This window comes from Leptodactylus fuscus, chromosome 3, assembly GCF_031893055.1.
Source record: "Leptodactylus fuscus isolate aLepFus1 chromosome 3, aLepFus1.hap2, whole genome shotgun sequence".
Taxonomy (NCBI): Eukaryota; Metazoa; Chordata; class Amphibia; order Anura; family Leptodactylidae; genus Leptodactylus; species Leptodactylus fuscus.
This window is the reverse complement of record NC_134267.1, coordinates 238,145,887-238,162,137: the sequence shown is the minus strand read 5'-3', so window position 1 is coordinate 238,162,137 and position 16,251 is coordinate 238,145,887. Positions and strand designations below refer to the sequence as shown.

General features: G+C 43.3%; 1 protein-coding gene across 1 annotated transcript in view; it reads left to right on the top strand.

Annotated features, from left to right (window-relative positions):
- LOC142198622 (guanylate-binding protein 3-like) overlaps positions 1-16,251 on the top strand; it is a 39,040-nt gene that overhangs the window by 3,524 nt on the left and 19,265 nt on the right. The window contains exons 4-11 of the mRNA XM_075269652.1: positions 68-177; positions 3,030-3,162; positions 5,099-5,173; positions 7,469-7,535; positions 7,636-7,681; positions 7,817-7,946; positions 11,185-11,437; positions 13,305-13,585. Coding sequence (XP_075125753.1) covers positions 68-177; positions 3,030-3,162; positions 5,099-5,173; positions 7,469-7,535; positions 7,636-7,681; positions 7,817-7,946; positions 11,185-11,437; positions 13,305-13,585 — 1,095 coding nt within the window. The remainder of the gene's footprint in view (positions 1-67; positions 178-3,029; positions 3,163-5,098; positions 5,174-7,468; positions 7,536-7,635; positions 7,682-7,816; positions 7,947-11,184; positions 11,438-13,304; positions 13,586-16,251) is intronic.

Here is a 16,251-nt window from a genome sequence, read left to right as displayed (position 1 = left end):
CTAATGGGGCAGCTACTGGGGAAGTTTTATAATGTTGTGTACTGGTAATAATTCTGATGTAATACAGGGAGACAAGAAGAACGACATGTGGATTTTCTGCCTGGCCATCCTGCTGAGCAGTACCCTGATCTACAACAGCAAAGCTAGTATTGATGAAAATGCCCTTGAGAAATTACAGTATCCTTAAAGAAGAAGTCTTTTCTACTTCCTGTAAATTAACTTTTTTGTGAGTTTATGCCACCATATCTTTCACAATCTTACTTGGCTAATTTGGAAAGAACAAAGTCCTGTCTGGTTACTAAAAATGATAAAGTACAATGCTGTTAATACTCACCTATTCCAGTCTTAGAAGTCATTGTGCATATCCAGTAATAGGGTTGTGTCAAAACTAGAGATGAGTGAAGATAACAATATATATCTATAATACATAGTGTATGACACTGTCAGGGCTCCTAGGACTATATATCTATAATACATAGTGTATGACACTGTCAGGGCTCCTAGGACTATATATATCTATAATACATAGTGTACGGCACTGTCAGGGCTCCTAGGACTATATATATATATCTATAATACATAGTGTATGACACTGTCAGGGCTCCTAGGACTATATATATATATATATATATATATATATATATATATATATATATATATATATATATCTATATTACATAGTGTATGACACTGTCAGGACTCCTAGGACTATATATATATCTATAATACACAGTGTATGACACTGTCAGGGCTCCTAGGACTGTATATATCTATAATACATAGTGTATGACACTGTCAGGGCTCCTGGGACTATAGATCTATAATACATAGTGTATGACACTGTCAGGACTCCTAGGACTATATATATCTATAATACATAGTGTATGACACTGTCAGGGCTCCTAGGACTATATGTCTATAATACATAGTGTATGACACTGTCAGGGCTCCTAGGACTATATATCTATAATACATAGTGTATGAGACTGTCAGGGCTCCTAGGACTATATATATCTATAATACATAGTGTATGACACTGTCAGGGCTCCTAGGACTATATATCTATAATACATAGTGTATGACACTGTCAGGGCTCCTAGGACTATATATATCTATAATACATAGTGTACGGCACTGTCAGGGCTCCTAGGACTATATATATATCTATAATACATAGTGTATGACACTGTCAGGGCTCCTAGGACTATATGTCTATAATACATAGTGTATGACACTGTCAGGACTCCTAGGACTAGATATATATCTATAATACATAGTGTATGACACTGTCAGGGCTTCTAGGACTGTATATATCTATAATACATAGTGTATGACACTGTCAGGGCTCCTGGGACTATAGATCTATAATACATAGTGTATGACACTGTCAGGGCTCCTAGGACTATATATATATATCTATAATACATAGTGTATGACACTGTCAGGACTCCTGGGACTATATATATATCTATAATACATAGTGTATGACACTGTCAGGGCTTCTAGGACTGTATATATCTATAATACATAGTGTATGACACTGTCAGGGCTCCTGGGACTATAGATCTATAATACATAGTGTATGACACTGTCAGGGCTCCTAGGACTATATATATATATCTATAATACATAGTGTATGACACTGTCAGGACTCCTAGGACTATATATATCTATAATACATAGTGTATGACACTGTCAGGGCTCCTAGGACTATATATCTATAATACATAGTGTATGACACTGTCAGGGCTCCTAGGACTATATATATGTATAATACATAGTGTACGGCACTGCCAGGGCTCCTAGGACTATATATATATCTATAATACATAGTGTATGACACTGTCAGGGCTCCTAGGACTATATATATATATATATATATATATATATATATATATATATATATATATATATATATATATATTACATAGTGTATGACACTGTCAGGACTCCTAGGACTATATATATATCTATAATACATAGTGTATGACACTGTCAGGGCTTCTAGGACTGTATATATCTATAATACATAGTGTATGACACTGTCAGGGCTCCTGGGACTATAGATCTATAATACATAGTGTATGACACTGTCAGGGCTCCTAGGACTATATATATATATCTATAATACATAGTGTATGACACTGTCAGGACTCCTGGGACTATATATATATCTATAATACATAGTGTATGACACTGTCAGGGCTTCTAGGACTGTATATATCTATAATACATAGTGTATGACACTGTCAGGGCTCCTGGGACTATAGATCTATAATACATAGTGTATGACACTGTCAGGGCTCCTAGGACTATATATATATATATCTATAATACATAGTGTATGACACTGTCAGGACTCCTAGGACTATATATATCTATAATACATAGTGTATGACACTGTCAGGGCTCCTAGGACTATATATCTATAATACATAGTGTATGACACTGTCAGGGCTCCTAGGACTATATATCTATAAAATGTGGTATATAGTTTGCCCAAAACATGTCTCCATTTGTTCGTTTTTTTCAAAAAGTTAACAGTTTGGAATATTAGGGTCCAACTCGTCTAAGTATGAGTAACATTCATCCATCTCAAGTCTGTAGTAAGTGTTTGGGATTTTCCTAAAAAAGAAGGAGGGTAGGGTGAGGGGGGGTAAAGGGTAATGATTTAAAGTGGTAGGTTGTGGGTGAGGCTTCATGTAGAGTGAGAAAGGACCAAGGTGAATTTATATGTATGGAGTATGGGCAGGTGGGCACTGGGTGAAAATGAAACGTGAAACATATAAGAAATGCTAGGGTATAAGTATAAACGTAAGAATAGGTAAGGGGGAGGGTACAAGAATGGGTCTAGGCCCGCTGGGGCCGGGAGGGGATAAGGTATATAAAGCTTGTTTCCCTAACAAGCAGTCACAGATTCAACTTCTGCCATGGAGACCACAGTTTACAAATTTGTCATGTTTTCTATCTCTCCAGCTAGATATTTCTTCAAATCTCATTATTTGATTCATTTTTTCAATCCATTCTAGTCTAGTCGGAGGAGACGGGCCCAGCCATTTACATGGTAATAGAGAGTTTGCAGCTGCTAGCATGTGGGAGACTAGATTCTTTTTCGAGGGTTTGTACTCCGATGAAGGGAGGGATAGGAAAACCATCTCTGGGGTGAGAGAGAAAGTTGGGTTTGTGCATCTACGAATTAAAGATTGGACGTTTTCCCAGAACCGTCGTACGTTGGGACACTGCCACCAAATGTGTAGGAGGGAACCAACTTGTTGTTGACATCTCCAACATTTGTCTGAATTGGATGATTTCAACCTATATAACCATTGCGGTGTGTGGTACCATCTAGTGAGTCATTTATAATGGTTTTCTTGCACGCGCACACATGTGGAGAAGCCATGAGCATGCGACAGAAGAGAAGAAACTTGTTCCTCGGAGAGCGAGATTTGTAGGTCTATTTCCCATGATGAAAGGTATGCAGGTTTAGAGATTTTGGGAGGGTTAACCTACTTAGAGAGGACATGGGAGGTCTTGTGAAGAAATTTATTATTAGCTGCAACAGTCCTTTCAAAGGGGGTGAAATTGTTCCTAATGGAGTGGCTTTGAAACCATATCTGGGCCGTTAGTCTGAGATGAATGTTGTGTAGGAAGTGTAAGGGCTCTAAAGATGTCAGAGAGATTAGTTTAGTTATGTCCGGTATCCCTTCATCATTCAAAATATCAAATACTTCATAGTAACTGAGTTTATGCCAAAGGGTTTCCGGAATATTTCCAGGTTTGTTAGCCCAAAAAGGGAGAGTACCTATTGGGGTGAGAGTCCGAGAGCCAAGGAGTCCGAGAGTAAACTCCAAGTTTCAGCAGCTCCAAGTAACAGTTGATCCATATTCTTGGACTTGTGGCCCGGTTTAGTGTGTAGCCATAAGTCAGCTAATGAGGAGGGCCCAAAAGTATTTAACAAGAGTGAAAAGATAGTAGGGTTTGTTTTGGTGGTGGCCAGTTCAATCCAACGTTTCAGTTGGACTGCTTTGTAATATTCCTTGACGTCTGGTAACCCTATGCCGCCAGCGGATTTTTTCTTCATAAGAAGTGTCAGTGGGAGTCGGGGGCGTTTAGACTTCCAAAGAAAGCTCGTAAAAATAAATCTCATAGATTTAAAGAAAGAAGGTGGTAAACGTATTGGAAGCATGTGTCTACGGTAGAGGATCGTCGGCAAGGCATATGTCTGAAGCAAACTCCGTCTACCAAACCAAGAGAACGGTAGAGATGTATATGATTTCAATTTGGCTTTAAAAGAGAGAGAAAGTTTTCCTGATAAAGTAGATGGGGATCAGCTGTTAGTTTAACGCCTAAATATTTAACCGATTTGGTCATCCATTTTAGAGGAAACATTTGTTGAAGGGCGTTCATCCTACGTCTTTGGATGTTGATATTTAAGACTTCTGATCTCTCCAAATTTATTTTATAACCTGAAATGAAACCATATTGGGTTAGAACTTCTAGTATTTTAGGTAAACCTGTCTCGGGATTCGTTACCAGAAAAAGGACATCATCTGCAAAGGCTTCTGAGTAGAGAGTGAATTGACCAATTTTCAGTCCAGATATATCTGGATGTGATCTGATGGCCTGTAGAAGGGGTTCAAGTGTGAGTATAAAAAGGGATGGGGAAAGTGGGCACCCCTGTCTCGTTCCATTATGAATGTCAAGGAACGAGGTGAGTGTGTCATTTATTTTGAAACGAGCATGGTTGGTAAAGGGTGAAGACTGCAGAGATGAAATGGGGTGGGAAATTGAGTTTGTGGAGGACCGATTTCATAAACCGACAGCTGACCCTATCAAATGCCTTTTCTGCGTCAAGGCTAAGTAAGGCTAGTTTCGTGTCGGTTTTTTTGGCAAAGGAGATTGCATGTAGCAATCTGTGGGAATTCTCTTTTCCTTCTCTTTCTAAGACAAATCCCGATTGTTCCGCGTTTAGAAGGGTTGGGATTAAACGTTGTATTCTGAGGGCTAAAACTTTTGCCCATATTTTAAGATCGAGATTTAAGAGGGAGATTGGTCTGTAACTACCGCAGTCTGTGGGATCTTTACTGTCTTTTGGTAGGAAGGTGATGTGGGCTTCTTGACTTTGTCTAGGAAGGAGGGCACCGGAAAGAAGGGCATTACAGGATCTAGTCAGGTAAGGGACTAATTCTGATTGAAAAGTCTTGTAGTAATGCACTGGAAGCCCATCTGGTCCTGGGCTTTTTTCCAGCTGGAAATGATTGAAGTGCAGTGATCATTTCATGGTGGGACACCGTGTCCTCAAGGCTCAAGGAATCGTCTTCTGTCAGCGTTGGGAGGGTGATAGAGTTTAAAAACGCGTCGGTTTGAGTCCTTTTTGAGTCTACAGTTGATGGTGAATCCGATCTATTTAAATTGTAGAGATCAGAATAAAAAGAGAGGAAGGTAGAAGCTATGTCCGGTGTGGACGTGTAGTGTTTACTTTGTCTGTCTTTAATGCGGGAAATGAAACATTTGGATTTACGTTTGTGGAGCATGGAGGTCATGAGGTTCCCTCCCTTATCTCCGTGGGCATAGAGTTTGTGTTGGTAATGTAGATAGTGCTTAGCTGAACGGGCATTAAGTATGTTTTTGAGCTGTTCTCTTAGTTTCTGGAGCTCATCACTACCCAGTATTTCTTGCTAATTTTCCTAATCCATTCTATAGATGCTATGTCAGCTAGTAACTTGTCTAGTACAGCTTATGAATCTTTTTTGAGTTTGGAGGCCAAGGAGATTAGTTCCCCTCTAATGACTGCTTTGTGAGCTTCCCACGTTATTTTTGGGCACAAGTCTGTGGTTGAGTTATTTGAGAAATATTCTTTAAATTTTTCGCTAAGATGAGAGGTCATCTCTGGTTTATCTAAGAGTGTCTCATTGAGTCTCCAACACCAGTCTTTTCTGGGTAATTGTTGTATTGAGATAGACCCCCAAACAGGCACGTGATCTGACACTGTAATATAGTCTATGCGGGCTTTTGTAGAGAAGGGTAGAAGAGTGACAGATACGAAGATATAGTCCAGCCTCTGATATGACTGTCTGGGGTTGGAGAAGAATGAGTAGTCTTTGACCGAAGGGTTGAGTGTTCTCCAGATATCCACCAACTTAAGATTGTGAAACGTTTGTGAGAGTTTCCCCAGTGCTTTTTGGGTCGTGCTAGAAGTCCCTGAGGAAGAGTCCAGTAGGGGATTGAGCGTGAGGTTAAGATCTTCTGCCAATATCACTTGGCCTCTTGCAAATAACTCCATTTTTTGGAGCACACTTAGTATCCATTGGACTTGATGTTTATTTGGGGGATACATATTCACTAGGGTGTAAGGATGTGTTGCTATAGTGCCTTTCACCATGAGTAAGCGGTCCTCCGAATCTTCATATTTTTGTGTGAGTACAAATGGGACCGATTGATGGAGTAAAATGGATACTCCAGCTGATGATTTTGTTGGATTGGTCGAATGAAAAGTTAAGGGGTACATTTTGGGGAACAATTTGGGGAGTTTGTCTTTCTTGAAGTGGGTTTCCTGTAGGAAAATAAGTTGTGAGCGCAGTTTTTTGAGAATCGTGTAGATCTGCGAGCGCTTGTTCGGGGAGTTGAGACCCTGTTTATTGAATGTGGTGAATATTAAGTCAGCCATGGTGGCGTGAGTATGATTGAAAAACTAATCCACAACCAATAAGGGTACCCGGTCCCAGCAGGCGCAGAGGGGAAAGAGGTAGGGTGGGAAATAAGTGAAGAAAGAGAAGAATTGAGGGGGGGGGGGGATGTAAAGTATATTACAGACATAAAGACAAATCGGGAAGGGTTAGAAAAAAGGATATAGGTGATGAGGAAGAATAAAGGTATGTAAGAGAGAGGGGAAATCTAGGAAATTTAGGACAGGGTTTAATAGGTGTCAGGAAAGATAACAAAAGTGCTGTAGGGATATTTAGAGATTAGGTAGGATTAACTTCAGGGGCAATAGAAGGCGGAAATTAAAATACAGGCGGGGGGAGGGGGTTCAACTGTTATATGCTACAAAGCAGATATGATTAGTAGAGATGAACGAGTAGTATTCGATCAAGTAGGTATTCAATCGAATACTACGGTATTCGAAATACTCATACTCGATCGAATACTACTCGCTATTCGAATGGAAAAATTCGATGCAGAACCAGCCTTGATTGAGAGAGCGCCTTTTTTAGAAATGCTCTGGTGATGGGGATAGTAGTGGTGTCCATCCTCTCCGCGCTGGCTGTGCTCTCAGCATCAGTGTCTTCCAGCATTTCAGCCTCTCTGGGTTCAGGCTGCGCCATCTTGCGCGCCATTATCGGAGATTGCTGGGCCTTTCGTTTGAAGAATTTGTGGACTTCAGCTGGAGGTTGCTTGCCCAGAGGGGTACCCGGAGGGTCACCAGACCTTTCTACCATTTTTGCCCATTTTTTCCTGGGTTTTATAGCTGGAAGACCGAGTTTCAGCTCTAACTCCAACGGAGCTGCAGGCTCAGCAGTCCATTCAGCGTGACGGTTAGGCTCCGCCCCCCCCCCCCCTTTTTTTTTTAAATAGTCCGTTACCTGCTGGAGTAACTGAGGTAGGTAATGGGCCCTATTTACTTACCGATCCCAGCTCCTGCTCAAGGCCACCAGCATTGCTTCTTCTTCTACCGGGATCGGTAAGTGAGGACGCGGGCCCCACAAAACTATTATTATACTCGTGGGTCAGACTCCCCGAGTATAATGATCGGAGAGCTAGGGGAGGTAAAAGAACATAAAAACTGCTGTTACTTACCTCTCCTACACTCCAACAGGCTTTGGGCTTACTTTGCGGCCCAGGCCAGCATCATTATTCCTCGCGACGCTGGCCTGAGTCAGGTGACATCTGTACCATCACTGAAGATGACCAACATCACCAAAGATTACAGTGAACCCCAGGGAGAGGTAAGTAAAATTGTTTTTTATATTTGTATCCTCTCCTGGGTCTCCAATTATTAAATGTTGGGGTCTGAAAAGACCCCAGAGTATAATAATTGTTCATGAGTGTCCACAATGGGGCACAATACTTTGTAAAGTGGCCATTATGCCCCATAGTCGCCCATGCACACAGTTCTTTGTCCCATAGTGGCCCCTGCACACAGTATTATGCCCCATAGTGGCCCCTGCACACAGTATTATGCCCCATAGTGGCCCCTGCACACAGTATTATCCCCCATAGTGGCCCCTGCACACAGTATTATGCCCGATAGTGGCCCCTGCACACAGTATTATGCCCCATAGTGGCCCCTGCACACAGTATTATGCCCCATAGTGGCCCCTACACACAGTATTATGCCCGATAGTGGCCCCTGCACACAGTATTATGCCCCATAGTGGCCCCTACACACAGTATGATGCCCGATAGTGGCCCCTACACACAGTATTATGTCCCATAGTGGTCCCTACACACAGTATTATGCCCCATAGTGGCCCCTGCACTCAGTATTATACCCCATAGTGGCCCCTGCACACAGTATTATGCCCCATAGTGGCCCCTGCACACAGTATTATGCCCCATAGTGGCTCCTGCACACAGTATTATGCCCCATAGTGGCTCCTGCACACAGTATTATACCCCATAGTGGCCCCTACACACAGTATTATGCCCGATAGTGGCCCATTGGCCCCTACACACAGTATTATGCCCCTTAGTGGCCCCTGTACACAGTATTATTCCCCATCACTGGTCTGATCTGGTTTTCGAATAAAGGAATCTTCTGAAGGACATCCCTGGTAAGTGTAGATTATTTTTCTATTCCACTTTTCACTTGGAATTTTGAAATGATACTTGGGTCTGGTCAGCATAAATCAGCAGGTAGAAATGTTCAGTTCAGGTTGGCTTTATCTACTAGACAATCTTCACTTTTGCAGATAAGATGGATATGGTTATGAATACTTGGATGGGAAGAAAGAATAATATGTGTGACAGCAAACCCAGGGTTACTCATAACCATAAACCATTTATTTTGAGTGGTGATTGACTGCAGAAATCCAGTCATTATGCCATCACTTTACAAACAGATCAGTGAAGGTGATAGCCAACCCAGGTCAGAAACAAAGGCAGGATTCAGGTTAGAATCAGTGCATAACCATTTTTTATATTCTACCCTTCTTGTTACATTCAAATTTCTGGTCTGGGACAACCCCTTTTAACTTATCATCCACAAACAGGGTGTACAATGTTTAGATATGTCAATGTTAAGTCAAAAGCAACCTTTGCTTCATGCCTGAAAAGAATGAAATTTTTCACATTTGATAAAATGAGCATGTAGCTCTGTACAGGGTCTCACTGGCCCACAGGGGTACTGGTGAATCCCCCGGTGGGTACCGTACCTTTAGTGGGCCCTACTGGACCTCCACTGCTCTTTTTAATAGACAGTGGAGGTGCGGTAAGGCCCCTACGAACTTACCTCTCCACTGCTCCCGTAATGTGAAGCGCACAGGAGCGGGTAGAAGGTAGGTGATGTGGCCAGGTTCTCCTCGGATTTGAGTTTCTGTTTTAATAACCGGATCACAAAACCAAGAAAAAGGGGCGCCACCGACTCATAGGCTTGTAGGCCACAGGCCCCATTGAGCCTGTGGCCTACAAGCTAAGCCCCAAAACGTACATGTCTGCTCCGTCGCCTCCTGCCTCTTTATGCTCCGGGCACATATGATGTCATATCAGTGTGCCCCAAGCAAGAAGGAGCGAGACTGGGAGCAAACAAGTAAGTAATCATCCAATACTACTATAGTGGGGGACCAGTGAAGAGGCTACTGTATGGCCCATCCAGTGGCCCCCTTCACTATTCCTCCCCATGCAGTGGCAAAATCACCTGCCCCCTCCCCCCCCCCCACTTCCCATACAGTGGCCCTTTCACTATTCCCCCCATACACTGCTCCCCCCCATTGATGAAGCCATTATATTGTGGGGGGAGGGGGTCACTGATGGAGGCCAATATGCTAGGAGACAATAAAGGGGTTGTCCAGGCAAAAATGGAAAGTTTTTAAAGTTTTAATAAGCTGGGGGCAATGATTTATTTATTTTTTCAATGTATACTCACCTTTTCCCATTGTTCCGGTGTCCTCCCGATTCTTTTGCTCTGGCGGCATCTTCTGGTGTTGTGCTGAAGCCGCCGATTGGCCTCCGTGATCACGTGATCGCTAAGGCCAATCAGCGAAGGGCCTGAGTGTCACTATCTGTGACATCATTGGTACTCTTGATAAGGCCTCTAATTGGCCTCAGCAGTCACGTGACTGCTGAGGTCAGTCAGCATCTTCAGCACAATGCTGGAAGAGACCCGGGAGAGCAGACGAACTGCAGGTGAGTATGTATTTTTTTTTTTCACTGTCCCTAGCAGCTTTAAACTTTAAAAGTTTAGCGTGGACAACCCCTTTAAGGCTAAGACCCCACGTTGTGGAAACACAGCTTTTTTTTATTGCAGATTTTGTTTAGTTGTTTTTTTTGAGCCAAAGCCAAGAATGGCTACAAAAGTAATGGGGAATATATAGAAAGCTCTCATACTTCTATCTTCTGCTTAGGCTCAAAAAACACGCAGCAAAATCTGCAACAACAAAAAAAGCTGAAAAAAAAATTATACTGGACAACCTCTTTAAAGTGTGGGAAATTAGTGGGGTATATTAAAGGGGTTGTCGAGGGATAAATTTTTACGGTTTATTCTCAAGACAGGCCATAAATACCTGATCTATAGGGAGCCGATAGCCAGCCCTCAGACTGATCAGCTATATGGAGTCATTTCTGACGCCCGTCCTGAACATAATACACTGTATATCAGCCGTGCACCTTCACTGCATATTGGCACTTATTGAAGTCAGTGGGAGCTGAGCTGCAGTGAAGACACCGGGCTACTATACAGCAGATGAAGCTTTCTGCTTCTGGCCCTCTGTTGTGTACAGAATGGGAGCCGGAATAGGCTCCATACAGCTGATCTGAAGGGGTCCTGGCGGTGGTCCCCTAGAAACAATTCCACTGGTGGGCCCTAGACACCCCAATCCGACCCTGGCTCTGTAGACAATCCCCAACCAAAATGTGGGCATGCTCAATTTAATCTTATAGGTTGCTATTAGGAAGGCAGAGAACAGTAGAAGAACTGATGGTGATGAATTAATTCTTTGTCTTTTTTTATCTTGAAATTGTAAAAATATTCAAGGAAGCTTGGCTAAGGTTAAGAGGCAGAACAAATACAAAGACCGCATCCGCATGTATTTCATGAATCGCAAGTGCTTCATGTTTGACCTTCCTTCTGGAGATAAAGAGGTTCTCCAAAATATGGACAAAGTTTCAGACGATCAACTGAGCCAGACATTCATGGCCCAGACAAAGAAATTCTGTGACTACATTTATAATAAATCGGAAGTCAAGTATGTGGATGATGTCCACGAGGTTACTGGGAAAAGTGAGTATTTACAAAGCAATATCTGTAATCTAAGTAGTAAAAATAATCTGGAGTTGTCTAGATTTAGGTCATGGACACCACACTCATATCCGCACTCTCTCGCAATCCCAAACAGCTATTCACCATCTTCAACTCCCTTCTCTGTCCTCCCGCCCCCCCTCCGACATCACTTATCTCAGCTGACGACTTTGCCTCTTACTTTAAAACTAATTTCGACACCATCAGAGACAGTCTCACCCTACTCCCCCCGACAACCCCTCAACCCAACTACTCACTGCTCCTCATCCTTGACCTGTTTCTCCACCATCACCAACGAAAAACTCTCCTCCCTAATCTCCAAATCCCACCTCACCTCCTGCGCATTTGACCTGATCCAGTGAAGTCATTACTCCAGCCCTAACCCATCTCTTCAATCTATCCCTAACCAATGGATCCTTCCCCTCAGCCTTCAAACACGCCACAGTCACTATACTTAAGAAACCATCCCTCGACCTGTCCTCTCCAGCCAACTATCTCCCCATCTCACTGCTCCCGTACACCTCAAAACTTCTTGAGCAGCATGTCCACTCCGAACTCTCCTCCTATCTCTTGTCCAACCTGCTTTTTGACAGACTACAGTCAGGCTTCAGACCCTGGCACTCCACTGAAACTGCCCTAACAAAAGTCACTAATGACCTGCTAACCGCCAAAGCCAAGCGCCATTACTCTGTCCTCCTCCTCCTCGACCTCTCCTCTGCCTTTGACACAGTCAACCCTTCCCTCCTGTTACATATTTTCCCTTGGTATCTCAGACGTGGCCCTTTCCTGGATCTCCTCATACCTCACCGACCGCACATTCAGCGTCTCCCACTCGCACACCACCTCCTCACCTCGCCCTCTCTCTGTAGGTGTCCCCCAGGGCTCCGTCCTAGGACCCCTCCTGTTCTCCATCTCGGCATTCACCCTCGGCCGGGCCAACTCTTAGAATCTCATGGTTTCCAGTACCATTGCTATGCCGATGACACCCAAATATACATCTCTGGACCAGACATTACCTCCCTGCTGGCCAGGGAGAAAACAGAGTTCATCATCTTTGCCCCACCCCGTACAGCCCCTCTCCCTGACCCATCTATCAAAGTCAACGGAACAACACTTACCCCTGTCCCCTCGCCCCCCTCCAGTCCACCCTAAACTGCGCTGTTCGCTTAATTCACCTCACCCCTCGTTCTTCATTGGCTTCTCCCCTCTGCCAGTCCCTCCACTGGCTACCTATAGCCCAGCGAATCGAGTTCAAGCTACTAACGCTAACACACAAAGCCATCCACACCCTGTCCCCTCCATATATCTCTGACCTCATCTCCCGCTACCTGCCCACACGTAACCTCAGATCCTCCAATGACCTCCTACTCCGCTCTGCCCTCATCCGCTCCTCACACAACCGTCTCCAAGATTTCTCCCGTGCATCCCCCATACTCTGGAGCTCCTTACCAAGACACATAAGACTGACCCCCACAATCACAGGCTTCAAGAAGGCCCTGAAGACTCCCCTATTCAGGAAGACCTACAACCTCCAATAACACTATCACCGCACCGCCATCTGTACAGACTCCCCCTCTCCTTCTGTCTCTACCCCCTTCCCTCATAGACTGTAAGCCCTCGCGGGCAGGGCCCTCTACCCCACTGTGCCAGTCAGTCATTGTTAGTATTATATCTACCTATATATTTTGTGTATTGTATGTAACCCCCAAATGTAAAGCACCATGGGATTAATATAATAATGTAAAGCACCATGGAATTAATGGTGCTATAGAAATAAATAATAATAATAATAATAATAATAATAATAATAATAATAATAATAATAATAAAACCCGTTCACTGTTCTTAGTTTTAGCCAATCTGGCCACCAAATACATTGAAGCTATAAACTCTTCCAAAGCTGTTTGCATGGAGGATGTAATGGCCAAAATATCTGAAGCAGAAAACAGAAGAGCTGTGGAGGAGGCAGCACAACACTATGAGAATAGGATGAAGGAAAAGATAAAGTTCCCCATTGAGACTGCTGACCAGATTTTAAAGATAAGTGGAGAGTGTGAAAAGGAGGCGCGAAATATATTCTTGAAAAGGTCCATCAAAGATAAAGAATTCAAATTCCATAAGCAATTCCTGGTAAGTCACATCTCATGCACTCACATGTCTACATTTGTTGCTGTCTGATAGTCAAGGACATTACTTCACCCTCCTTGTTTACAGGTTGAGAATTGTCTGTAGTTGTCACATGAATCAAAAAACAGATCAACTTTGGGTCGATGAAAAGAGATGGTACACAAATGTCTTAGATTTTTTTTACAATCCCATAGACTGCATTGATGTGACTAGAGATGAGTGAGTAGTGAAATATTTAATATTCGAGAATCGAGTAGAACCTCAATATTCGACTATTCGATTGACTATCAAATCCCATGATAGAAAAAAATGCCAGTTTCAGGGGAAACCAAAATTCAACTAACTGGAGTCACCAAGTCCACTATGACACCTCAGGAAATGATGCCAACACCTCTGGAATGACACTGGGACAGCAGGGCAAGCATGTCTGGGGGCATCTAACACACCAAAGACCCTCTATTACCCCAACATCACTGCCTAACAACTACACACTTTCCACACTCAATACCACCTCTATGGAGAGTGGAAAAATACTTGGAAACCTTCTTTCCTCTACATTAGTATGGACAGAAACACAAATTTTAAGCTAAAGAAACATTAGCATGCACCCCTTTAAATCTCATTGCCCATGACAACCACAGATGGCATAGGCAATGGGAAATCCAAAAGTCCCCACCCTTAACTGTGTGTGTGTGTGTGTGTGTGTGTGTGTGTGTGTGTGTGTGTGTGTGTGTGTGTGTGTGTGTGTGTGTGTGTGAGACCTCCAAAAATTACTTTTGTGGCCCTTGAAGTGAGCCCTTCCAAATTAAGTTAGAGGCCATTAAGCTGAGCCATACAGAAATTAATTTTCAGGCCCTTAGGGTGAGTTGAGCCTTGTAGTAGTAGAGTTTTAGGCTCTTAAGGTAAGTTGAGCGTTGTAGCATCAGAGATTGAGGCCCTTAAGGTGAATTGAGCCTTGAAGTAGCAGAGTATTAGGCTCTTAAGGTGAATTGAGGATTGTAGTAGCAGAGTATTAGGCTATTAAAGTGAGTTGAGCCTTGTACCAGCAGAATTTTATGCCCTTGAGGTGAGTTGAGCCTTCTAACAGCAGAATTTCAGGTTTTTACTGTAAGTAGGGTTGAGCTGATCTTGAAATTTCAGGTTCGTTTTTAAAATCCGATTTCCGATCATTTTCCATCTGAACCCGATCCCGATCCCAATTCCAATCCTAATGCAAGTCAATGGGATTTTTTTTAATTATCAAAGATTGGATTTTAAAAATGATCCTATTCACTATACAGCATGGAGTTCAAAAATTGTTTCAATTTTTGAACTCCACACTGTGTTGTGATTAAAAAAAATAATCCCCCGGCTACTTAGCCCCCCTGGTGTCCGCTTACCTGCACAGATCCGCTGCCGCTGCCACTCCCCGTTCTTCTCAGTCCGGTCCTCTCTCATTGACATGCCATAAGAGCGCCCTGCATGCCCCCACCTCCCAGCCTAGTGTTAGAGATGATGGGAGTAGGCGGGGCTTGTTGTTGCTTAGGAGAGTGTGCCCGCTCAAACTCTCCTAAGCCACAAGCCCCGCCTTCTCCCAGCATCTTTAACACTAGTCTAGGGAGGCGGGAGCGCGCAGGGCGCTCTTATGGCATGTCAATGAAAGAGAAGAGGAACGAGAAGAATGGGGAGCAGCAGCGGATCTGTGCAGGTAAGTTGAGGGATCGGAATTTCGTCATTTGGCATTGCAATGTGAAGCCAAATGGATCTTTAGACTTAAAACAGAGACTCCTCGGGGCTTGAATGAGCAATTGAACTTTTGTTGTTTCATTTGAGTTTAAATATAAGAACTTGTCCCTGGGTTTTTGGTTAATATTCAGGTCGGTCCGATTAGTCGGTGTATAGGCATATCATCTTTTTCTTTTACTTGTCTTTGTTGTCTGACTATGTCTGATCTATGCCATATTATTAGGTATCCATACTAACAAAAAATTGATATAATCCAGCATTAATAAATGGTTCCATGAACTTGGAGTCTGTGATGAGGGAATATTCTGCATATACTTACCTTTTGTAATGGCCATGGGGGAAGTTATATATTTTAGTGTGGGATATGTGTACAAGGAGAGATGGGAGTGAATAGTATGCCTGACATTGGGTACTAAACGAAGGGGAGGTTTTTGTTTTTAATACCTCTCAATTGACACTCTCTGATTCCTCATCCATATGCCTTTCGGGCATCTAAGCGCTACTGCGCATGCACGGAGTCCACTGTAGGACTCCGTGCTATACCTGGGTGTTGTGGACGTCTGCGCATGTGCGAGATCTGCTGCGTAATCGCGTGGGATCCTGTTAATATAGGGATATACTGATGACGCGTCCGGACTGTTTGACGTCATCAGAATGCACAACATGGTGCCAAAATTCAACAGGATGCCGTTCACTGGTCTTCTGGCAATGCAGGTGAGGGGTGGAGCGCCGGAAAATCTGTTTAAATAACCTCAAGAGGAGGTAAGGAGTGCTGCCAGTGTCACTACCTGTAGCCAGCGCTAGGAGATAGAACTTCTTCATCTCGAGTTTGTCCTACCACTGTGGGCATTTATTTTTGGGATGGAAGGAAGTAGTCTGCTGATAGTAGTCAGTTCAGAATAAGGTCCCCTGATGAGCGATATTGATGATACTGTACCGGGAAA